The sequence below is a fragment of the Grammomys surdaster genome, unplaced genomic scaffold, assembly GCF_004785775.1.
Source record: "Grammomys surdaster isolate TR1022 unplaced genomic scaffold, NIH_TR_1.0 125630, whole genome shotgun sequence".
NCBI lineage: Eukaryota > Metazoa > Chordata > Mammalia > Rodentia > Muridae > Grammomys > Grammomys surdaster.
The window spans coordinates 74324-101333 of NW_021620469.1; the positions used below are offsets into that span (position 1 = coordinate 74324).

The following is a 27010-nucleotide window of genomic DNA, read 5'->3' on the forward strand; positions in this document are numbered from 1 at the left end:
TCTACCCAACCAACCCTCCCCCCCCCGGCGCCCCCGCCGCGGCCGCGGGGCGCGGGGCTGGGGCGGTGGGAGGGAGGGAGGGAGGGAAAAAAATTAACTTAATGCTTGCGGAGTAATATATGGCTTTCTTTGTATATCAGCTCTTACATTTCCCCTACTTCCAGGTTTTCACTTCTCCCAATATTTAAAAACATTTTAGAAATAGGCAAGAATGACAATCTAAACCCTCAGTTTTACATAAAAAGATAATGAAATAACAGTAACATTTTTCCAAATAACACCAGTAGAAGAATTGGTATAAATAGCAAGATTTTATAACTTTCTTTTTTGAGTCAGGGTAGCCTCAAATTCTCTATGTACCTGCCTCTCATTCTTAATTAAGCATTTTGCAAATGTTCTTTATTAATCAGATACTAATGTTGAAGTAAGTAAAGAAAAATAACAGGCAGGAAATATGGCTTACAGGTTAAGAGTAACTGGCTGCACTTTCAGAGGACTTATGTTCAATTCCCAGCACCTACATGGAGGCTCACAGCCATCTATATAATTCCAATTCCAGGGGTTCTATTCCCTCTTTTGTCCTCCACAAGCTCATGGTGCAGATACACACACACAGGCGAATACTCATGCACATTAAGAAAATAAATTGGTTTTTAAAAACTCGTATCAAAGAGCACTGCATATCACCTACATTTTAGTTATCCCACATTAATTTTACACAATTCCTAAGTGTTAAAGTGGCTAATGAAACTATATAATGAAGTGGAGATAAAAACATAGAAATTGAGGTAGAAAGACATAACTTCATGAAAAGAGGAACATACACAGTTATTTGTGAAAAGGCCAGTTTTGTATGTTGGTCTGTTTGAAGAGAGACCTTTTCAAGACAGTGTCTCACTGTAGCCTAAGATGCCCTCAAATATGCTATGTAGCAGAGGATGGCTTTGAATTCCTCATCCTTCTGCCTTTATCTCTCAAGGCCTGAAACTACAGGCATGTGCCACTACATCCAGCTAAGGCTCGTTATTATAATATTTGTATTTTAATATTTTTCAAAGAGCAAAGCAGCTCATAAAAAGGGAACTTCCAATAGTCAAGAAATATCCCAACTTAGCCAGGCAGTGGTGACGCCTGCCTTTAGTCCCAGCACTTGGGAGGCAGGGGCAGACAGAGAATGGCGGATCTCTGAGTTTGAGGCCAACCTGGTCTACAGAGTGAGTTCCAGGACAACCATGGATGTAGAGAAACTCTGACTCAGAAAAAAATTAAAAAAAAAAAAAAAAAGGAAAATATACCAACTTTGCTAAATAATAAATGAAGGGCTTACACCAGAAAACATGAAATAAAATAAAAAATAACACTAAATGAGCAATCAAAACAAACACAAGGCATGTGTACTGTCACATGCCTTTAACCCCAGCACTCGACAGAGGCAAGTAAATCTCTCTGAGTCCAAGGTCACCCTGATTTAACACAGCAAGTTCCAATACAGTCAATGCTACAGAGTGAGACCCGATCTCAAAGAACAAAGATAGTAACAAGCAAACAAAGCACAAGGCCTCAAAGTCATCGAGTTGAATATAGCAAACAGTTACAGTTTTGCATGTCAATCATCCCTTAGAATAATTTAAAACTGAAAACTGTGTTTTGCATTCTTCAAAAGATAGGAAAAAAATCTTAGTCAATTCTTTAATAAAAACATGAAAAACATAAAAAACATGCAGAAAAATAAGAGACTAAGCAGAATTTATTGTACAATGTTTTTAAGTATGTTATTAATCTTTTTGTTCTAATTTGTATTTAACATTAATATATTAGCAAAAAGCAATCTATAAAAATATGATAAATTTATGCAGCATTTTTAATTCATTAAGCAAAATCATACTGCTACTAATATTCTACTTCACAAATACTATACGTTTCACAATTCATTAAAATTTTAAACTTTAATGTTAGCAAAATTAAAACATTTTCTATATGAAGGTACTAAATAACACTTTTATTTCAATGAAAAAGGTACCTGACAAAATATTAAATTCATTTTTATGAAGTAGAATATTACTTCTTACCTGGGTTATGATGAGGTGCAGACTCTCCATTCTGAAATACATCTCCAGCAACATTCATCCTACCAGGATTAAAAGGTCCTACTCCAGCCTTGGTCTGTGAAGTTAGAGATGGGGTGTACGTTTGTATATTCACACCAAAGTTACTGGACTGAAGTCCGTTAGAGCCGTCTCCCAGGCTGGTGTTATGCAGGGATGTTACATGAGTAATCATTAAGTTCATATCTCTGCCATCAGTACTTTCTAGTTGGCCATCACTCACAGAGCTTACGCCTGTTTCTAAGGTCGTAACATTAGCAATCTGAATTTCAGAGTCTGGTTCTGTGGTAATACCACTGTTACTCATTCCTGCATTTACTTTACTTCTTGAAAAAGTGGAACTAGAGAAATCCACATCATTTGTTCTGTTTTTAATTTCAGAAGGTCTCCTTTCAATAAAATTTGAGGAATTCTTCTCTTGCTCTTGATTTGTTTCCATGTCCTCTTCATCATCAATAACAATTGTCTCACTTACACTGCCCTTTTGCGGGGCCAACTCTTTCGATGAAGGAAGAATTTTGGGATCGTTTCCTTGTAGCTCTTCATTTTTTGAAGATGTAAATGTTACGGGTCTTTGATCAGCAACCAAAGGTGCAGAAGATGGAGGAGGTTGTACAGGTTCAATAAAAACAACATCATCATCATCTTCCACTGATGAGCTCTGAAACTTACTAGATCTAGACACTAAAGGATTAGGTGGGCCACTAAATGAATTTCCTACGTTCGAGAGACTAGTTGCCATGGCTGTACTTCCTAGTAAAACAGAAGTTTGATCAGTCAATTCTAATGTTCCCACTGAACTTGTGTCCATGCCAAAGAACCTGTTCAGGGAAATGAAAGAATATAAATGTGAGTATGTGACTTTCTTTTTAAAGACATTTATTTTCTGTTATAAGACTCCTGCAGAATCTTCTGTGGTCTCAAGCATTTTGTAGTTTACGTATCCATATACAAGGAACACAGCCAATTTTCAGTAATTATAAATACTACACTTCCACTGCCACTTTCTAGAGATACGCTATTTATTCCATAAAGTTTGCTCAAAATGTAAATAGTTACGTGTCAGCAGAAACTCCAAAACTAACATGATAATATGAAAGTAAGGGATCCACATCAGGTATCCTCTTTCTCTCTCTCTCTCTCTCTCTCTCTCTCTCTCTCTCTCTCTCTCTTTCTCTCTCTCTCTCTCTCTCTCTTTCATTTTTCAAGATGGAATCTTTACCTGGAACTCACTGACTTTTTGGTCCTTGGACATTCAGAAATCTTTACTAGTTTTTCACAACCACCCAGTTTAAAAAGGCTGGCAGGTACTAGGGCTTCCAAAGAAAGCTTGGTACTACTGACACCTTGATCTAATCCCAGGCCAATTTTTCTTTACCTTATTTTTTTTAATTAACATTTTTATTTTTATTTATGGGTATGTGTATTGAATGTATGCCACATGTGTGCAGTTACCCACAGGGGCCAAAAGAAGGCATCAGATGTCCTGGAGCTGGAGTGAAACCTGGAACTGGAGTGAAAGGCAGCTGTAAGCTGTTCAACATGAGGCCAAGGAACAAGCTCAAGTCCTCTGAAATAGGAAGCAGCAGTCCTAACCACTGAGTCATCTCTCCAATACTTTTCACCTCAATTTTTAAATCTCTCACTTAACTAATAGAGCTCACCAATTTGATTAGATTGACTGGCTAACAAGTTCCAAAGATCCTGCTAGGATCCATTGCTAGGATCCATTGCTAGGATGACAGGCACACACAGCTTCTTATGTTGGTGCTCAAACTCAGGTCCTCATGCGAGCATGATTGTGCAGCACGCATTTTCTCATCTGAGCCATCACCCCAACCCCTGGTTATGTAAATCTTAAAAGCCTGGCTTAAAATCATAAAGTACAAAGAGCTAATAGGATAGAAGACATAAATGTAATTATCACTTCAACTAATGGGTGACAGGGGTAGAGAATGTGTTCACTGTTTATCATTTTCGTAATTTTTATATCACATGGTTTTTATTTTTTAAGCTGAATTTATTGGTAGGGAGGGGGATCCCTGGCTTTTACGTTTGAGATAGGGAGGGCCTTGCAGTTTGATGCTACTCTGGTCTATAAGGCTAGTTCCATTATGGCTAAGGCTACACAGAGAACCTGTCTCAAAAATACAATCAATCAATCAATCAATAAAAATAAATATTGAGAGAGATAACAATAGGAAAATGTATAATTGATGGTCAGAAACCTTATTCTAAAACAGCTGAAAAGTATAAATTGAGTACCCATTAACTGGTGAAGAAATCAAAAGGTTTACAGTGAGAGTTGAATATAATAAGTGTTCAGCAGTGCTAATAGCTTTATAGTGGAAATACATTGACAATTTACAGATAAACTTCAACATTTCTACTAATTGAGAATTCATAAATCATTCTATGACTTTGTGAGTGGAAGATCTTGGCTCTAAATTTTATTCTTCCTCTTTGGTGTCATAATAAGCAAAGCTATATACCAACAGACTTCAGCTTTAGTGACTCCTTTCTATTTTCCCGTTAATTTAAACTTCTTATTAAAGATAATTCAGGTTTAAAAAATATATGAATGTCTTATTACTCTATGAACCATAAACAGGAGGTAATTTGATTACAGTTAATTTACTATCACTCATACCTTGCTAACAATTATCCATAACTTGCTTAACTTCATGAAATCCAAGTTGAAGCCCAGCATGAGTGTCACAGTGTGAAACCCTGTCTCAAAAGCAAATTATCATCATCTTCTCACTTACAAGCCTACCACCAGTGAAAGCCTGTCTCAATTTTAAAATAAGAAGAAACAAGAAAAAGAACACTTTCCTCTTTAGAAACCTACCTAAAGATCTTATATGTACCATAAAGGAGTCATAGGAGGCTAAGACACATTTTCTACAAGAGTACCAGCTAATGTGTTTGTTGTACCTACTATAGCTTTCAATTAATGTCATCAATTTAAAATAATCCCTAATAAAATAGAAAAATGAGTTGTAAAATAATGTAGCAAAACAAAATATTAAATAAAATATATTTAAAATATCATAATAGGATGACAAGAATAATTTTTTTTTCTTTTTTTGGTTTTGGTTTTTCGAGACAGGGTTTCTCTGTATAGCACTGGCTGTCCTGGAACTCACTCTGTAGACCAAGCTTGCCTCGAACTCAGAAATCCACCTATCTCTGCCTCCCAGGTGCTGGGATTAAAGGCATGTGCCACCGCTGCCTGGCAAGAATAATCTTTATTATCACGGTATAGCACTATTCTGGAAATAATATCCATCAATACAAATATCAGATAAAGATCTGATAAAGAGTGCATGTTTATCATTCAAGAAACGACAGGCTCTATCCTCAGCACCACAAAAAACAGGTCCACTGTCACATGCCTGTGATCCAAGCATTGTAGAGCAGAGGTAAGGCTCCAAGGTCATCTTGGCTATGCAATGAGTTTGAGGTCAGCCTGGAGTATATGAACAAACAAGAACCAACAAAAAAAGAAAAGAAAAATCCTCTCAAATCAATAAGGAACAAAGAAATAGCAACAACAACAAAAGAAGCATCCTAAGCATGAATTCATAATGAAAAGAAATGATGATGATGACGATGATAAATACTGTAGAAATATACAAAAATTAAAATAGGAAAAACAGCGAAGGTTGATTCTTTAGAGAAAGAAGTAAACTATACTAAAAAAAAAAAGTACTGTCTATTTAAAAGGGAAAAATCCTCAAATTTCTAAAATGGGAAATAAAAATAGGGGTGTCACTAGTTTTACAGAAAAAGAATTTTTAAAGAATAACACAAGCAATTCATTATATGCCAAACTGGAAAACAAAGATAAAATGAAAAAATATCCTTAAAACTCATACAAAGGAAGAATATGAAATCTGAGTAGATCTAAAAGACTCAAAGTTGATTAAGTCAGTAAAAACTGACTCATCTCAGCAAACATCTCAGCAAAAAATAAATTGGGGGTAGGAGGAGGACTAAAGAGATGGCTCAGCAGTTAAAAGCACTGACTGCTCTTCCAGAGGTCCTGAGTTAAATTCCCAGCACCCACATGGTGGTTCACAACCATGAAGGGATCTGATGCCCTCTTCTGGTGTGTCTGAAGACAGCTACAGCATACTCATATACATAAAATAAATAAATACATCTTAAAAATAAATAAGGACATAGCTTTACTTATAAATTCTACCAATTCAAAATAGCCAACAACAACTCAAACCTCTCCTAAAAATAATGAAAATGGACCCAGGTAGTCTTGGCACAAACCTTTAATCCCAGCAGAGGCAGGTAGATCTCAGTTCTAGGGCAGCACAGAGAAATGTTGTCTCAAAAAATCAACGACAATGATGCTGGTGGTGGTGGTGAGGGTGATGATGACAAGAATGAAAAGAAAAAGAGAACATTTCCAAACTGGCTTTTTGAATCCAGAATTACCTGGATATATAACTCTGGCAAACACATTATAGGTAACTTACAGTTAGTTTGTAATCTTTGCACAACACTAGCACTGAGAGGCTAACCTGGTCTATATATCAAACCCCAATATAGCCAGGACTACAGAGAGACCCTGTTTCAAAAAACAAACACAACAACAACAACAACAAAAAAAAGACAGATCTAAAAGTCCTTAACAGAGAAGTGAATAGGTGAATGAATAAAGAATATGGTATACAAAAAATATCCCAGCATAAAAAAATTTACAGGAAAATGGATGAACTAGAGGAAATTATTATAGCCAGTGGTTACAGGATGTTTGATCACACTGTGAACCTCAAGATTGTGTTGATTACTGGAAAAACCTGTTTCTGGTTGTGGTGTGGCTCAGCCTTAGCACACACCTTTAATTTCTCTGGCTTGAATATAGACACAACACTAATATACACTTTTAATATCAAACAATGAAGTAAAATTAGTTTGTAGAAGAAAGCACCCATGTTTGAAAGTGATGTCTAACTGAGTGGCAGACAAAGTTACAAGTCAGAGAAAATCTGACAGACTAGGATATGCCCAACTCTCCTGACAAGACAGAGGAAAGGGAAGCTCCTTTAGGAGCAGTGCAGAGAAAGGGGTAAGACAGTTGTACAGAAACGGAGTGCAGAGAGACAGAGACCAGGCTAGACACACCTGAAGACAGAATGAGAACGTGCAGAAAATGAGAAGCCAGAAAATTAGAACATATTAACAAAGTTTGTCTGAAGCCAAGCAGAGAAATTCAGGAGGAGCCAAGAGAGAAGAGCCAGATTGAATCAGCTTAGAAAAGAGTTTAAGCTAAAACTGCTGAGTTGAACCAGGAAGACAGAGTTCAGAAAGAGTTAGAAAGGATGAGTTTATTCAGCAGTAATTCTCAGAGGCTGAAAACATTCTAGGCCTACAGAGGCTAGAAGCGTCCAGGACTAGGCCCAAGTTAGCAGATGAAAGCAGTCAGCTTCCAAGATGACAATTACTGCAGGAGAATAAGGGTTACTTTTACAGCCAGTCTTGTGCTTTCTTTCACATATGGAAACAAAAAACAGAAAGATAAATCTGAAGGGGAGAAAAATCTCAAAAAACTGGTCCTTTATTTATACCATATACAATACATAAATAAAACTCAAAAAGAAGCAAGATCTAAAAAGAAGTCAACTAAAAAAAACTCTGAAAGCTAACTTCATGCCACTGAATTTGTCATTCTGGATGACACCAAATAGGTAAGAAGAAAAAACATACTAAACTATTCAAGATTCACAATATTGTGCAAAGAATATTACCAAGGAAATGAAGACAATGCAGAAAGAAAACACCTCCGAATCAAAAAAACAAGGAAACATAGGTAGGTAGGTGTAGGCAGAACTTAAAATGAACTGTGTACTTAAATGAAACACTTTGCCTGAAGACACACAAACAACCCATAACAAATGAAACACTTTGCCTGAAGACACACAAACAACCCATAACCAAATCAAAAGATGGCTCATTATCAGTCATTAGGCAAACGTAGATATGAAACCAAGAAATCTCAACTTGATGGCCTGCTATCTGTAATCTCAGAGCTCTGGAAACTAAGTGAGAGTTTCAGGCCAGCTTGAGCTACATTTTGATATGTCTTAAAAAACTACCCAGCCAGGCAGTGGTGGCGCATGCCTTTAATCCCAGCACTTGGGAGGCAGAGGCAGGAGGGTTTCTGAGTTCGAAGCCAGCCTGGTCTACAGAGTGAGTTCCAGGACAGCCAGGGCTATACAGAGAAACCCTGTCTCGAAAAAACAAAAAAACAAAAAAACAAAAAAAAAGGTTTGGCAACCACCTGAAACACATAAAGTAGAAGGAGAGAATCATATCCATTACAAGTCAGCTGTCATTTCTTTGAAAAACTACCATTAAGTAAATGTGCAAGCTTTCTATTCTACTCAGAGTATGTCCTTCAAAATATTCCATATTTTTTACCACATATTAAAATACATGTAACTTTAATTACTGAAAAGAATGAAAAAAACATCAAATCTTCTTAGCACTGTTGGAAATGTAAAATAACGTAGCTATTAAATTTTTTTTTTTTTTTTTACCAAAGACAAAGACACCCCAGCATAAAGCTGGTGTGGTATCCCACACCTGTAGCTCACCCTTAGGCAGCAGAAGCTACAAAATCAGAAGCTTCAGTACTCAGAGAGGCAAAGGCAGGCAGAAGTCTAAGTTCAAGGCCAGCCTGGTCCACAGAGCAAGTTCTAGGACAAGCAGGGCTACATACAGAAACCCTGTCATGAGAGGGGAAGAAAAAAAAAATGATCAAGGTATGAAGAATTTTCAATGACTTTTTAAAAATTGTATTAAGATAGGTATGCACATGCATTATATGTGTGTGTCTATGTATATGTATGTACCAGGCACACACATGGCACACATATATACATGTAAGCAAAACATTGATACACATAAAATAAAAATAAACCTAAAATTTTAAGTAATAATAAATATTTTTTAAATGTCACAAATTTCCCCCTTCCCTTTTCCCTCTCTCTGACCCAAAGGTTTTTATTTTATTTATTACATGTAAGTACACTGTAGCTATCCTCAGACACCCCATAAGAAGGCATCAGATCTCATTACAGATGTTTGTGAGCCACCATATGGTTGCTGGGATTTGAACTCATGATCTCAGGAAGAACAGTCAGTGCTCTTAACTGGTGGGCCATCTCATCAGCCCTAAATGTCACAAATTTTTAAAGAAAAAAAAGAAAGGCAACTAACTATATGGGGAGGACAGAATGATCAATTAGGAGAAAAAACAAATACATTAAAGTTTTTCCAATACCTCCACTGAAAAATCGATACAGAAAATCTATGACCAAATGTAGAGGAGGGCTTCCCCTAACACTGGCAAGATACCTTCTGATTCAGCTTTATTCTGATACCATCTTTCTAGAGACATCAGATCCCATAGGTTGAGGACTCATGTATGTATCTTCCATGTCAGATTGCAAGCCACAGGTTTGTTTTACCATGTTTCTAAACTGGGAGTCCTCAAGATCTTCTAGTTAGATCCAAACTTTGCTAAAACTATCCATAAAACTCAATTTGGGATTTACACATAACAGTTTACTTTATATAAATGATATTTTGAAGACTATAGCAGAGATCTGGAAAACAAGAGCAAAAGAGCCCCATGCTCCTTCTCGAGTGCTATCCTCCAGGGCTCTCTAAAAGCTCCCTGAACCTTTTCTTGTGAACATTGATGATAAAGTTAACTGTTATTCTCTCCTTTCCCCAGAAGTAACAGTTTGGAACTGAAAAATCCCAACTCTCTTACTATACCCTGGTCTTTCCAACTACCAATCCCTTGCCCTACCCACATTCTGAAACCACCAGGACTGCCAGCCATCAGAAATACCTCATTAGCACAGATATCGTTTGAGATTCATAAATTTCAGTCAGGAAATAGGAACCAAATAGTACTTTAACTGAAAATAGTACTTTTCAGTTAAAGTGAACATAAACAGTTGAAAACAGGCACCAAGAGGTCTGTCTAGCAGTTATGAGCACTGGGCTCCTCTTCCAGAGATCTAGATTCTATTACCAGCATCCACAAGGGTAACACACACATCTGTAACTCTCCAGCCACAGAGAATCAGACACCCTCTTCTGGCCTCCATGGGTACCAGACATAAACATAGTACACAAATATGCAGATGAAATACCCATACACATAAAATAATAAAACAGTAATTTTTTAAAACTTAAAAAAAGCTACCAAGAAGAATAAAAGAACTACTTGTATTAAGTAAATATAAATTATCTTATTATACTGACAAAGATAAAAAGATTCAGTTAATACTTTTATATTATACTATGTATGGTCATCTGAAAGAGCAGGAAAAGACCTTAATCACTACGTCATCTCTCCACACCATGATACTATCTTTTTGTTTTTAATTTATTTGTTTTAACACAGGGTCTCACTATGTATCCTTAGGTAGCATGAAACTCATGTACAGCAAACCGGCATTGAATTCAGAGACATACATGCCTCTGCCTCTGAGTTCTGGAATTAAAGGTGTGTACCACCTACCCAAAAATATAGTGAAAAGAAAAACTGCCTCAAAAATTATGACAGAGAACAACATCAACCTTTGGCCTACATGTGTGTGTGCGCGCACACACACACACAACCAAATGTACACGTAAATAAATACAACACACACACACATACACACAATTATAGCCACAAAGAAAGGTTTATTCATAGCCAAAAACAGAAGTTATTTCTTCTAATTTTCAATGGACTGTTAGGAACTTAATATAGGAAAATCCTAGTCAGGCAAACTAACAAACTCCTGCAATCCCAGAAAGGAGGCTGAAGTCAATACAGACACAATGATACCCTGTATCCTAGTCAGTCCCAGCTGCAAATGTGACATAGTCTAGAGTAATCTAAGGCAGAGACTCAGCTGAGTTAACTGTTCAAATCAATTTGGTCTGTGCCATGTCTTGTCTTGACTGATGAATGATATGGGAGGGCCTAGCCCAACATGGGCAGCAACACATCATCTCTGGGGCAAGTGAGAGTGGGCTGTTTAAGAAAACTAGATAGCTGGACAGTGGTGGGGCATGCCTTTAATCCTAGCACTCTGGAGGCAGAGGCAGGTGGATCTCTGTAACTTCAAGGCATAGTGAATTCAATGATAGTCAACCTTACCTTGAAAAACCAAAATAGAAAACTAGATAAACATTAACATACGAGCAAGCCAGAGATTGAGCAAGGGAAGAGTGTTCTGTGGTTTCTGCTTCCAGTTTGTGCCCCAACTTCCCTCAACAATGGGATATATCCTTAAAAGTATAAGCCAAACGAATTCTTTCTTCTTCAAAATTGCTCTTGGTAAGAGTATTTTTAACACAGCAGCAGCAACAACAACAACAACAAAAGACAAAACAGAACTGAATCTGGAAGCTTTTTATGCTTTTGGACTATTTAGCTAGAGAATTATGGAGAATTTTCAAACTTTGAGTTAGAAAGCCATTGCAAACCAGTGCTTAATAAATGGCTATAAATGAAGCTTAGAAGATAAAAATGCTGAAACTTTTGTCTTGTCTGGAGTTTCAGAGGGAAGCAAAGACTCTTAAAAGTATTGTTTGTGCTGCATTTTGAATTATCATTCTGTGGTTCCTGATCAGCTAGGACTGAATAATCATTAGTGATGGATAAGAGGCCAGTATCACTAAGGCAACTCTTCAAGGCAGTTATTTCTTCAGTGTCAGCATACGGGGGTAGGGGGGTGTGGGGGGGTGGATTCGACATGATATTAAGGCTGCATTATCCAACTGGTAGCCAGAACTAGGCAACTCAGAAGAATCAGTCCACTTAGTACTGGTTCTGAAGGCATGAAACTTGCAGGATTGAGAGGTTCATGGAAAGTGGCTGAGGCCTGGCACCATGTGGCAGAGGCAGAGTCAATAGAGAGAGGTCAGGAGAAGGCATAGATGAAAGTGCAGTCACAGTTGCAGTGGAGAACTAGAATGTGTTAGATCCATAGCAATAAAACTTCTGCAGAGAACAAATGCAAGTGTGAATGAAGGAGAGTTGGCCTGGCCCTAAAAGACAAGTTATATGTGATATGGGTGACCCAGCTGAAGAGGTAAGCTGTCAAGCCCTTTGGAGTTCAGAAGGTAATTAAGTCTTAGATGCCAAACACTGAGCTTCAGAATTTGGAGTTATACTGCTGGATTTTGGGTTTGGTTTGATCTGAGTATAAATATGCCTAGTTCCTCCCACCAAGAGTAAGAATGAATATTACTGGTTTTTAATTTTATAGAGCCCACAGTTAAGAAACTTTGGACTTTTAAAAAGATTAAACTTTTCAAGTATTGGAAATTTTTAAAGACTGTGACTTTGAAAGTTGGACTACATTTTATTTTATAATATTAATGAGATATTAGAAACAGGGAAAGAGTTGAAAGGCTATGGCTTCAAGTGATATGTTTGTGTGTCAAATAGACAAGGAATGGAGTATCCTAGTTATTGAGTTTCAACTGTCAATATGACACAGCCTGGAGTCATCTAAGTATCAAATTGAAGAGCTGCCCAGATCAGATTGTGCCTGACCATGTCTGTGAGGAATTGTCTTGACTTGTGTTTGATGTAGAAGGGCCCAGCCAACTCTAGGCTGTAACACCATCTTTGAGCAGGGAGGGCTAGCCTAAACTGTATAAAACTAGCTGAATAGGGCATAACTGCATAGCCTTTAATAGCACTCTAGAACCAAAAGCAGAGGCAGGCAGATATCTATGAGTTTGAGTGCAGTCTGGTCTACATAGGAAGTTCAAAGCCTGAAAAGCTATATATTGAAATTCTATGAAGAAAGAAAGAAAAAAAAGGAGGAGGAGAGAGGAAAAGAGGGAAAGAGAGGAGAAAAACAATCCAGCAAGCAACATTCCTTCTTGGTTCCTGCTTGAGATCCTACCCTGACTTCCCTCAATGATAAACTGTGACCTAGAAGTGTAAAATAAATAAATCCTTTCCTCCTCTAAGTTGTTTCTTGATCTGTATTTTAATCACAGCAAGAGAAGATAGGAAACTGTGTCTGAAAAAACAATAATAAAATAACAAACAAACCACAAATCACTAGCCTGGTCTACAGAGTAAGTTCCAGGACAGCCAGAGAAATACAGAGAAACCCTGTCTCGAAAAACAAAAAAAACAAAAAACAAAAAACAAAAAAACAACAACAACACAAATCATACCATGTGATCAAGTATTTGTGGTACCTAATCAATTTTCTAACACTAAAATGGATTTTTAATGGTGAATAAAAAAAATGCTAAATATTTTAACTTCATTTTTAAACTGATACGTATCCTTTCTTTAGATGATTTATTTATTTTTATGTGCATCTGTGTGAGGATGCCAGATCCTCTAGAAGCAGATTATAGACAGTTGTGAGCTATCATGTGGGTGCTGGAAACTGAACGCAGGTCCTCTGGAAAAATGGTCAGTGCTCTTAATCGCTGAGCCGCTTCTCCAGTCCCTAAACTGATATGTTTTTAAACAAAATAAAAGGTATGTTATAATTCACCCTTTAAGATGATCAGCTATCTTTTTACCATGAATTTAGCACGGGCACCAATGAAGATGCAGTTGCTGTTTCTATGTTTGTTTGTTTTTTTAAAAAAAAAAAAAAAAAACTAAAAATGTCAATTATTTTAAAACTAAAATATCCAACTAGGTACAGCAAAATTATCTAGATTGTATACAAAAAAAAAAAACACAGTCAATGTTGTTCTGCAGCTCATACTTGAAACTCATGCATTTATCCAACCGCACTATCTTCTTTCTCACTGGCTACTTTATGAGTTACATGTATTGGGATCTGTACAGCTACTGGATCTGAATATGGTCAATCTAAAATCCTTATTATATACTGTTAGTAACAGAACAAAATCAACCAAGTAAAATTCAAATAAAAATTTACTAAGCATGGAGTCCAGGCAATCTATTTCCTAATGAGAGATGTTCCAGAAAGACAGTCTGTCTCTGTCTGCCTGTATCTCTCTTAAGGTATCAAGATACCACTGTGGCGATCACACATATTAATTCCAGCAGGATAAGAAATTAGTTTGAGCTTTCCTGACAGTCCCTAAAGACATACAGAAGTGAATACTCTTACAACTTCTTATAATAAGTACCATTTAACATAATAAACTATGTGTTAATGTTATCAGTGAGATGGGGACAAATATCAAAGCATAAAGAGACAAAAATAAAACTTTACCACATCTTTTGACAACAAAGAGTTACAGTATTTCATACATTTTTTTCTATCATAGTAATACCAGAGCATGTTATAAGAGCCAAAGATTCATTTTGTCACAATAGCACTGTTTTGTATACTTCTGTACCTCAAACAAGCAAAACAGAATAAAAGCCTACAAAATAAATACAATTATACAAATCTATGGTCTGACAAGCTCATATCCATACAAGCTGGAAATGTTCTTATGTCAGCTTCTGTGGACCACCAAAGTGACTGACAAAGGACTGACAGAGTCAGGCCATGTCCAGTGACACATACCTATAATCCTAGGTAATCCTTGCACCAAGACTGAGGCAGGAGAACTGCTGTAAAGTCTAGGCCAGCATGAGCAACACTGACACTGACACACACACACACACACACACACACACACACTCTCTCTCTCTCTCTCTCTCTCTCTCTCTCTCTCACTCTCTCACTCACACTCCTCAAGACTGTCTCAAAAAACAACCAAACAAAAACCACAACTAAGAAAAAGGGGAGGAGGGCTGGAGAGATGGCTCAGCTGTTAAAGGCTAAGCTCACAATCAAAAATATAAGAAAAATGGGAGGGAAGATAAGTTAATCATTCATGACAATATAAACAGCATCCACATGAAAGGTACTGAAATGTATCTGAATGACTTAATTCCTAAAAGGAGTTCACATTCATTAGAGGTTTATAATCAAACTAGGCATAGAGGTAGACACCTGAAATCCCAGTACTTGGAAGGCTGAGGCAGGTGTAACTCTCTGAGTTCTCTCTGAGTTGGTCTACAAAGTGAGTCCCAGAACTATATGGCAAAACCTCATCTCAAATAATAATAAAGTTCCTTCACATTTTCAGACTAATCTAGACATACACTGCAAAAAAATTATACTGATACAAACAGCCTCTATTGGTGTTGAAATAAGGTAGTAAAAAATCTAAATGAAGCAGGTCATGGTGGCACATGCCTGTAACCCCACCAACTAAAAAAAGAGGTAAAAAGAACAGTCCAAAGACATCATGTGCTACACAGTGAATTCAAGGCCAGCCTGGACCATAATCCTAGCCTAAATTAAATAAGTAAATAAATAAATACCAATTGTTAACTATGGGTCATTCTCCCACCCCTCAGACAGAGTTCTTCTATGTAGCCCATGTTACCCTCTATAGACCAGGGTGGCCTCAAACTCACAGATTTGCCTCTGCCTCCTGAGTGCTGGATTAAAGGTGTGCACCAGCACCACCTGACATTTTCTATTTTTTAAAAAGAAAGAAACAGAATTCAAGCACGTTTTTATGTTTCTACTTCCAAGCAAGAAGCAGTTATTTTGACTTGGTTTTGAAATTTGAGATCTATGACATAAAGTACAGTTGCTGATGTTGGCCTTTGTCATCACACTGCTTATGTTCAGAATCTGCTTTACTAAATACTTCCCAGTATCTTTCTATGGCTATTTCCTCCTGCAAATTCAGAATAAAAACAGTATTCAGAAGGGAAAAATACTAGCTATACTACCAAGTTCTCCTGTGGATTAAATTATTTAATACAAGTTTAAAACGTCTAACATTGGGTTGGAGAGATGGCTCAACAGTTAAAAGTACTTATTCTTACAAGGTTCGGTTTCCAGTACCCACAGTGGCTCACAACATCCCATACCTTTTTCTGACATCCTTGGCCAACAAGTAAATGTATTTCTCACATACATTAAATCAAGTAAATCAATCATACACATTAAAAGGAAACCATAAGCATCTATACTTATACCCTTGAAAGTATACAAGTAACAACCAGAGCTGCACTGAGCTCAAGAGTAATATTTGGGAGTAGAAATGTAGCACAGTTGAAGTGCTTGCTAGAGTGCAGGAAGCTGGGTTTGATTCCCAGAACCACATAAATCTAGCAAGAGGGCACAAGGGTAATTCTGGCACTTGGGAAGTTGAGAAAGAGGGATCGTAAGTTCAAAGTCATTCTAGGCTATGCAACAAAAGTTCAAGGTCAGCCTGGGACCCCATCTCAAAATAAGTGACAAGGCTGGCAAGATGGCTGAGTGGATAAAGGCACTTGCCTAACAACCTGAGTTGGATCCACAGTACCGATTCAACAGTGAAGGGTAGAACCAACTCCAAAAGTTGTCCTGACCTACACGCTGGTGCTGTGGCATGTGCACCAACACAAACACATCATGCACTTCCACGCTATAAAAATCTTTGGAAATTTATAAGAAGTGTGATGTAATAGAAGACTGGTCAACACCAGAGATGAAAGACTAAGTAGAGGACTGCACAGGTCTGAGCAGCTACTAGTTGAGATGAAACAACAGATACAAAGAACAGATATTGTGTTCTTTCTTAACCACATCCACCTTAATGGTCAAATTCTGTCATTCAGATCAGACACTTTAAGCAGCTCTTTCTAGTTGTCAAATACCTGAGGTCCACTAACCATTATGACAAGAAAAATGTCAAAAATGGTTGCGTGTACTTCAAACCAAATAACATTAATTCCCACTCTGTAACTCTAGAGGGCACCAGAAATATGCCCTCCTTCACAACACCCCTCCTCCGCCCGTAACGTGAGCAGCTGCAGAAGCCCATCGTCTGGTTGCTGGGGTTGGTATTGCAGCAGCAGAAGTGATGTCTGCAGCGGTGGAAACAGCAGCGCCCACTCCCAGCTGCCTCACCAGGCATCACTAGAGCTTCTCCCCGAGAGCAGCTGCCACCCAAGAGAAGGCTCCTCCCCTTAAGAAAAACCAGGAGGGCCAAGTCCCATAGATGAACCCCTATAATCCAACGATGTCCTTCCTCTGTAATAAGCAACAAATTAGAAGCAAAGGACTCACAATGGTGTTTTCCTCACTTTCTGCCAAAGATGCACCAGATAGGGTTGAACGAAATTTCTGGACCTGGGATAAAAAAGAGAGAGAGAGAGAGAGAGAGAGAGAGAGAGAGAGAGAGAGAGAGAGAGAGAGAGAAATGGATGAACATTCAATCTAGTAGGAGCACCAAGCCTATTTCACCAGGAGGAGGCAGAGAAGGGACTAAGAGGTCAAGGAGGTTCGGCCCTTCTATTATTACCCCAAAGCACACGCAAAACGGCCCACTCCTACCCAAGTGGAGTGAAGTATTTTATTTGGGGCCAAAACCTATGTGTAAGCGACAATCTGCACGGAAAGGAACCTGAAGGCATCAAGCCTGCTACTGGGTAGGGAGGGGGAAGGGCAAACATTGCCCCGACGCCAGCAAGGGACTTGCACTCCCTCTCAAATCTTACCACCACCGTCATTCCAGTCAAACTCAGCACCAATTTTCAGGTAAGAAACTGTTTATGTCAACGATGGTCTGATATTGCCCATATTTGCCCCAAGCTGTTGCCCTGGGCCCAAGGTTTGCCCCCCCTGCAGTCGGAGACCGGCAGCGCTGCCTCCCCGTCCGCCATTAGAGACCCAGCCAAACAATACGTGAGGAGCCAGAGCCGCGCAGCACAGCGCCGGGGAGGAGACCAGCGACGAAGAGGACCCGGCAAGACTTAAAAGGCGTCCCTTGCCAACGAAAACTTGGGGTCTCGGTCGGGCAGGCAGGGTGGGAGTGCGGCCCCCAGGACCGAGGGCCACAGGGCCCCTCCCCGGCCCGCCCGCCCGCCCGCCAGCAGCACAGAAAGGAAAACACCCCGCGACCTCCGGCCGCCGCCGCCCGCACCCCGAGGCCCCCGCGCCCCCCGCCCCGGCGACCGTCTCAATCAGCCCGCCCGGCCGCGCCCGCGCTCCCTCACCCCTCGGGCCGCACGCGAAGCCGCCCTGGACACCAGCGCGGCCCCCAGCGCACCCCGAGGCCCAGACGCAGCAGCGGCGATGCCGGCCGCCGCGGGCTGCTAAGCCCGGCTCGGTGGGAGGCTCCCGACGCTGCCCTCACCCATCTCCGCCTCCCCAGTCGCCCCCGCCTCCGCCTCCTCCTCCCGAGGCTGCGCTGCTCCCAGCCACCCCCACTCTCCGCGTCCCTCGACAGGAAAGACAGCGGGGAGAAGCCTCACCCGGTTCTGGCTGCAGCTCCGCGGAACGAACCTCCCCTCCCCCGGCCCACCCCCCTTCGGCGACACGCACAACTCCGCTCGGTCCAGTCCCGGCTTTAGCGCTGGTGAGGAGGAGGCAGAGGAGGCGGCGGCGCGGCGGAGCCCGGGGAGGCCCTGCCCTCCTCACGCTCATTGGCGGAAGGCGAGGGCGGCCCGGAATGCCTCGGGCAGGTTCCATTGGCCCAGACGGCCGTCTTTCAGGATCCTCCTCGGTGAGGTAGTCACAGCGGCTGTCCGTCAGACCTGGGCCACGCCCTCGGGCAGGCCGCCCCCTCCCCCCTCCCCCCCCCCCCTCCCCCCCCCTACAGCCCGGGGCTGGCCCGGCCCGTTCTCTCTCTCCCTCCCTCCCTCCCTCCCTCCCTCTCTCCCTCCCTCCCTCCCTCCCTCGCTGCCCCCGCCCCGCCCCGCCCCGCCCCCACTCGCGGGGTCCGCCGGGGTCAGGAGCCCGGGTGGCGCTGCCCGCAATACCGCTCGCGCTTCGGCCTTGGGGCCGGTGATCGTCGTCGAGGCTTCCCGCGGGCCGGGAGCTGGACACTGGGCCTTGGCCTCCAGACGGTCGCCGCGGCCCCCTACCACTCTGCCTTAGGAGAGACGCGGCCTCGATGTCCCCGCGTCCTCCCTGTCCAGGCCCCGGCGACTGGCGAGCCCGGCAGTGCCTGCGGCGGACCTAGGGGGCGAGCCCGGCTGCAGCTTTTAGGGGACGAGTGTGCGGGCGGCCGTGCAGACGCTTCCACCTTGCCTGGCCCGTGGGAAGAGTGTCCCACCTCCGCCATGGCTGCGGCGAAAGGAGACGTCGGCCTCCATTTTGTGGGATCTGTTGGGAAAACTTGGGGCCCATCAGAACCGAACCCGTGGGAACGAGAAACTTGGCCCGAACGAGCCGGATCCGCTCTACCATAGGCCTTCCCCTCGGCCGCTAAGGGCGTGCGCGCCTGGATTGCGGCGGGGCCACACGACGGTGCGGGCCCCAGACTGCCGCCGGGCAAGATGGAGCCGCGGGCTCCCTTAGCGGGCTCACGCCCCTGGGACCTGGGCTGTCTGGGCTCGGCCGTCGGCGCCTAACCGAGCACGCGCTCCCAGGCCTGCCCGGCGCCTGTCCTCCACGTTGACAGGGCCTCGGGACATCACATGCCTTTCGCTACAGTCCTGGCCCGGTGGGCAGTGACTCTCACGGGAGTCCCACTGGGAGCATTTAGCGGAGTCGCTGGAGGGCGGCACGAGGGTCTTTTGTTCCTCGTCTACACCTACGCCTTTGGCCGAAGACTTGGCTATTGATTTTCAGGACTCCTTGTAACCTAAGAAATGCACCTCGCCCTGGTGGTTGCTAGCGGGATTACAACAGATATTGTTGGTTGGTTGCTTGCTTGCTTGCTTGCTTGCTTCCCCAGCCAAATGGATGGACTAAATTAGACTTCTGAATTTCCAAATTGACAATACCGCCTATTAATGAGTCATATGACGTTACACTTTAAAGCTCTTCAGGATGATAATGAACATGAAAATTTTAATAAAGTGAGTTACTGATTAAGGTCTCAGACTAATGTGTAGACTGCAGTTGATACCATTTACAAAGAATAACTTGGTAGAAACATTTTCAATAAAAAAGTGCTTTCACCCTCGTTTAAATTCCATACATACATTGCTCTGCTTTACCAGTTGAAGAAGAAAAACTACAACACATATGAATCAGCTTTTCAGAGAGTATTTTTCAGAAAACTTTCGTAAGAAAATTATTTTTTTTCAATACACTAAACTTGTGAAATATCATATTTCACAATACCATTTGACTTTAACATGCTTGATATCACTATCACAAAAGGAGCATCTTAGCCGGGCAGTGGTGGCGCACGCCTTTAATCCCAGCACGAGGCCAGCCTGGTCTACAGAGTGAGTTCCTGGATAGCCAGGGCTATACAGAGAAATCCTGTCTCAAAAAAAAAAAAAAAAGGAGCAAGGAGCATCTTAATAAATATGAGGAATGAAACAATCCACTGACAACATGGAAGTATATGAGAATATGCCATCTAGGGCCATATGCTCTTTTTCTTTAACATTTTTTTCATACAATATATTTTCATGTTTTCCCTTCCCCCAGTTTCTCAAACCCTCCTCATCACCTTCCTGCCCCAACTTCCTGTTCTTTCTCTCAAAAAGAGAAAGAAAACAAATAGGAAACTGGTAAGACAAAAAAAAGAAAGGCACACCCCTTTGATCTCAAAACTTGGGCCCAGAGACAGATCTCCAAGTTCAAGGCCAGCCTGTTCTACAGAATGAGTTCCAGGACAGCCAGTGCTGTTACACAGAGGAACCCTATCTTGAAAAACCAAATAATATGAAAACGAAAAATAAAAGTCCACAAGAAAAGCATGGAGTTGGTTTGTGTTGGCCAATACTCCTGGGCACCTGGCCTACCCTGAAGGTTGGTTGATATACTCTTTGACACTCCATTGGAAAAACTCGAGTTTCTGTTTGCCAGCAGACACTAGTTGCAAATAGCTTCTTGATTATGAGTGGAACCCCATGTCTGCTTCCCCCTTACAGTGCTGAAATTTGAACCCCAGCAGGTCCTACAAGTTCAGTATCAGACTCTCTGAAAGGCCAGTCCTGGTGTTCCTTGGAGTCATTCCCACCTCTGGCTCTTACAATCTGTCCTCCTACTGAATACATCCCTGAGCCTTGAAGGAGGAGTCTAATGGAGATATTAGGGTCCTATCTTAAATCAACTCACTGAATTTATTGTTAGAAGTGGTTTTAGGTGATAAACATTGATTGGTTTCCACAAGCTATTTACAGGGGAGCAGCTTTATACTGCCACCAATTCCCTGGTGTTATTGCTATCTTATACTTCATAATTCTCTGGTGACCTGAGTTCAATCTCTGTAACCCACATGGTAGAAGACATGTGTGCATCACCTTCCCTGGAAGATATTCAAGTGTTTATTTGATTATTTAAAACAGATTGTTACACTCTAGGATGGCCTAGAACTCAAATATGTAGCTAAAGAAGACCTTGAATTATTGGTCCTTCTGCCTCTACCTCCCAAAACCTGGGATAATCATGTGCCACCAAGAACGTCTCAAATGAATCATATACTCCAGGCAGGCCTGGAACATACACTATAGCTGTGGATGATGTTTTACAGCTGTGAACAGACCCCATGACCAAGGCAACTCTTATAAAAACAATATTTAATTGGAGCTGGCTTACAAGTTCAGAGGTTCAGTCCATTATCATCAAGACAGGAGCATGGCACCAGGCAGGCATGGTGCAGGAGAAGCTGAGAGTTCTACATCTTCATCTGAAGGCCACTAGGAGAAGATTGACATCCAAGCAGCTATGACTAGGATCTTAAATCCCATGCCCACAGTGACACACCTACTCCAACAAGGCCACACCTCCAAATAGTGCAACTCCCTGGGCCAAGCATATACGAACCATCACAGATGACTTTGGACTCTTGATCTTGCCTATACCTCATAAGTCCAAAGATTACCAATATGTGCACATGTGCATGCATGCATGCACGCACACACACACACACACTGATAAAACTTTAAAAAATAAAATATGTGGAAGATTAGACATAATAATTTGTCCATCATTTTCTTTTGTCCACAAAACTTAACAAGTTATTAGAGTTTTGTTTCGTTTTGTTTTAAGAAAATCTTTCACTGTGTAGCCTGACTTGCCTGAAACTCAATATGTAGACCAGGCTGCCCTAGAACTCACAGAGACTCTCCTATCTAAGCCTGCAGAGAGAGTACAAAGCTTAAAGGCATGTACTATCACACCCAGCCAGTTATAAGAATTCTGAACCACATGTGATGTGGACTTCTCCTAGAGAGAGGAAAAAATATCTGTTTACCCCAGGTAGGGTACCAAAGTCAAACCAAAGAAATGAGTCCACACAAGTAGAACTTTGTAAATGATGGGTTTAATTATGACTACTTACAAGAACATAGGCAATTTACATTGAAGAAAAGTCTTCCCAGAAGCTGTTATAATATTTTATATCACCCTGGAGGGCAGCATCTCTGGAGCCCCCCCAACCCCCCATCAACTATTAACTACCTACTTATTCTTAGAAAGCCACAGGCCCTTGGGAACCCCTCCCCCATCAGCTGTTAACTGCCTATATATTCTTGGGATGAGGCAGGATTTCGTGAGCCCTTCCCCCAACCAACTGTTAACAGCCTATACATCTACAAGGGGAGGAGATTATGAAACTCTTAACACCAATATGATAAACAATAATAGGCCAAATCTTGCACAGGTCTTGTATATATAATTACAATTGCTCAGAGTTCGAGAGTGCAAGTACTAAGTCATGGCAAGAGGACGTCAGTCCACAACATTAGGGTGGAGTTAGTATGTGATAATTTAAATACAAACTACACTCAATTATGTTTGAAAGTTCATTTTATAATGACCATTTTCTAACAGAGCTCCAGACCTCAACACAACTGACTCCATGATGGAAGTGCCATTCAGGCATAAAACACAGCATGTAGACAGCAGCACGAGCCAAAACAAAAACAAAGACCAATCTATCAAAGTCCATAGCTCTGAGAAAGTCTCTAAATGTACTAAGTTTGCTCTTTGGCTTCTGTCTTTCCACTTCTAGCTAAAAGTTCTGGTTAACAAAAGTCTGTCAACCCAGAACATGGTTTTGTGCTTAAAAGCTCACCCTGAAAAAGACTCAGTGCTACGCTGGGACCCTGAACACCCAATGTAGTCACTAGCCAGTTAATAACGACTTTCTATTGGCTTAAACCTATGTCTGAGCAGTCTCTTCTGCTGAATGTATGGTGATCTAAGCCCTTGGAAAGCAGAGGTAAACAGATCACGAGTTCAAAGACAGCCTTCTCTACATAGGGAATTCCTGGACAACCAGGGCTACATTAAGAGAAAAAATAAATCCAAGCTGCCAGTGTATCACTATATAGCTCAGTCTGTCCTTGAATTCTAGCACAAGCATTTAATCCCAGCACTCGGAAGGCAGACAGATCTCTGAGTGTTGAGGCCAACCTGGTCTACAGAGTGAGTTACAAGATAGCCAGAGTTAAATAAAGAAACCTTTTCTGAAGAAGGGTGTGAAGAGGACAGGAAAGGAAAACAAAAACCAAAAATGAAAAAGTAAAATATTCAAAATAATAATAATCCAAAATAATAATATCAGTAAAATAAATGTTTGAGGGCTAAGACTGTAGACCTGTGGGTAGAAAAACACTGGTACAGCATAAACCAGGTGCAGTGGCACAAGCTTGTAATCCTCTGACTTAGGAGGTGTAGACAAAAAAAATCAAGAAGGCAAAGTTACCCCCAGCTACCTTGTAAATTCAAGGCCAGCCTGAAGTACGTGAGGTTTTTGAGCAGGGCTTGAGGTATATGCTTATCTCAGAATTTGAGAGATAGAAAGATCAGGGATTCAAGGTCTTCCTCAGCTATATACTTGAGTTCTAGGCCATTCTGAACTACGTAAGAACCTGTTTCAATTAACCAAATAAGCATTTGAATATTATCCAAGTATGGTGGTGCACATCTGGGATCCTAACACTTGGGAGAGGGAAACAGAAGGTTCAAGGCCAGCCTGAGACCTCATGAGACCGTGTCTCAAAAATCAGAGAGGGAACTGAAGACATGGCTCATCAATTATAAGCACTTGCTGCCTTTACAGAGGATATTTTTTCTGATTTGAGGGAGAATGGCTTCCATAGACTTATATTTGACACTTGGTGGCACTGTTTGGGCAAGCTTAGGAGGGGTAGCCTTGCTGGAGGTAACATGTTACTGGGGATGCATTTTGAGAGCTAAAGGTCTTGCCCCACTCCCAGTTTACTCTCTCTGTTAATGATTGCAGTTAAAGCTGCAAGTTCTCCACTTCCTGCCATGGCACCAAGGCTGCTTATCTCTATGGAATGGTAATCTCAAATCAACTCTTCCTTCTGGATGTTACTTCTGCCTAGAGTGTACTATCACAGCAACAGAGACATAACTAATGAGATGTGGACTCAGTGTCCTTCTCACAGCTGACTGTACCTCCAGCTCTAGGGTATCTAACACCCTCTCTGGCCTCTCTAGGCACCAGGCATGCAGTGCACATAGCTGTACATAGTACACATAGATGCAGCAAATTAGTCACATCCATAAAAGAAAAGTAAATTAAAAAAAAAAAGGCCTGCTGCCTGCTGAGATAGCTCAGAGAATAAAGGCACTTGACACAAAGTCCAGTGGCCAAAATTAGATCCCTCAAACCCATGTGATGGAAGAGTCAAACCAATTCTCTAAAGCTGTCCTCTGACCTCTGAATATGACACACATAATATATAAATAAATATTTAACTTCTTAAAGATAAAGCATCTGAATGTTCATAACAGTATTGTTCATAAATTCAAAAAGTTATAAACCAACAGACTGTCCACCAACTGATGAATGGATAAAACCTGGTATAGCCGTATGATTGAATATTACTCAGCCATAAAGAGGAACGAAGTTCTAACAAATGTATAGACAACCCTTCAATAGATTGTCTTAAATGAAATAAGCTAGACCCAAAACATTATATACTGTACAATTCCATTTATGTGAAATGTCCCAAATAGGTGAATCCATACAGATATCAAATTGTTTAGCAGTTCCTTAAAGCTGAGGAGGTACAGTGCATGTCACAGTGGGGAGATAGGCCAGGGGAGGCTCAATTAAAAAAAGGTGGCAAAGTGAAGAAAATATGATATTTTTTATGAAAAGATTGAAATGTTCTAAAATCAACTGAAGTGATAGCTTTGACAGATCTGAAAATCATTTAACTACACACTTAGATTTTTTTGTAATGCTTTTATTTTGGGAAATGATATAGAATATTACTATATAGTCCAAACTGGCCTTGAATTCTGTTTCAAAATTAATATGTTTATCTATTTACTTACCTATTTCATGTATGTAGGTACATGTATACCATGGTGTGTGGAGGTCAGAATATAAGTTGAGGAGTCAGTTCTCTCCTTCAACCTTGTGGGTCCTAGGGATAAGACCAAGATCTTTAGGGCTGATAGCACAAGCCTTTACCCAATAAGACGCCTCAGAGGCTCTGGCCTTGAGCTCTTGATCCTCTTGCCATAGACTCTCCAGAGCTGCTGGGATTATAAGTATGAGCCACCACACCTGGCTTACCTATACATATATATATATATATATAATTTGTTTTTTTGTTTTTTTCGAGACAGGGTTTCTCTGTGTAGCCCTGGCTGTCCTGGAACTCACTCTGTAGACCAGGCTAGCCTCGAACTCAGAAATCCGCCTGCTTCTGCCTCCCAAGTGCTGGGATTAAAGGCATGCGCCACCACCGCCCGGCACCTATACATTTATAAAAGGAAATAAAGCCAAGCATGGTGGTGCATGGTGGTTTATACCTGTGACCTCAGCACTGAGGAGGTGGAAGCAGTAGCTTCAGGAACTTGAGGTTATCTACAGCTACATATCAAGTTTGAGAGCAGCCTACATAATAAAACTTGTCTCAAAAGAAAGGTGTGGCAGGAGTAAATAGCATGGTCTACCAAGTATGTTTCAACAAATTAGTAATTTAAAATCTGTGTATATGGAATTACTCTGTACCAATACAAAACATGCTAAAACATAATTAATTGTAAACAGGAAGAAAGGAACTGCCAATTAAACAAATGTACCCTGCATTAAAGAAAAGACACAAGACTGAATAGTTTATACTTAAAATAGCATCATGAGACTAGAAAGACTGCTGGATAAAGGTACATACTGTTGGGTTTCAGAGCTCAGACAAGGGGCTGAGGTGGATATTTTACATCCCAAAGCAGACCTGGCCTCCAGGTCCCCCCAGCATCCCTCAGTCCCTACCTGGCATATCCCATCCCCAATCCTGAACTTTCTAGTCCAGGAGCTGGGCTGCCCTTCCCCCAGAGGCTCCTTCCTATATAATCCAGACATTTTGGTCTCTCTCCCTGTTTTTCCTTCTCTCTATCCATGTGCTTTCTCTCTCTCCCTTTCCCCTCTCTGACTCCCCCCACCCCCCACCATGGTGAATTCCTTGAGAACTAAAACTCACCCACTGGAAAGTAGTATCCCAATAAAACTGCATGCATATATGTGTGACCCGGTCCATTCTGCCCCACATTCTGCCCCACATTTAGGGGCAGAGTCTACCAAGAGAGAGTGGGGATGGAGGGGCAAGAGACGTGAAGAATGGAGACAAGACAGAGAGTCTATTCGAGTCCCCTTTATTGAAAGGAAATAATGGGTATGTATACACTTTACCACGTGCCTTGCAGCTGTGGACAAGTAGGGAAACACACTAAAGACACTTTACCACATGCACCTTGCAGCTGGGGGCACTAAACAACAAAACAAGATATGTGAGAAAAACAAGATGTTTATCAGAGTGTGCTCAGCTGTAGTAGGCTGTTGAAAACAAGTCTCTTGTCAGGGTATATGGCCTGAGATGGCTGCAAAGATGATAGCCACTTTCTGCTAGGAATTGGCTCCCAATGTGTGTGTGTGTGTGTGTGTGTGTGTGTGTGTGTGTGTGTGTGTGTGTGTGT

At 41.2% G+C, this 27010-nt stretch overlaps 1 protein-coding gene across 1 annotated transcript in view; it reads right to left on the reverse strand.

Moving 5' to 3' along the window:
* The window catches only part of Zmym2 (zinc finger MYM-type containing 2), a 69956-nt gene extending 51788 nt beyond the window's left edge, over positions 1 to 18168 (reverse strand). The window contains exons 1-3 of the mRNA XM_028787391.1: positions 18142 to 18168; positions 17213 to 17275; positions 2070 to 2926 (exon numbers count right to left, since the gene is read on the reverse strand). Coding sequence (XP_028643224.1) covers positions 2070 to 2916 — 847 coding nt within the window. The 5' untranslated portion in view covers positions 2917 to 2926; positions 17213 to 17275; positions 18142 to 18168. The remainder of the gene's footprint in view (positions 1 to 2069; positions 2927 to 17212; positions 17276 to 18141) is intronic.
* Between the last annotated feature and the right edge of the window lie 8842 nt (positions 18169 to 27010).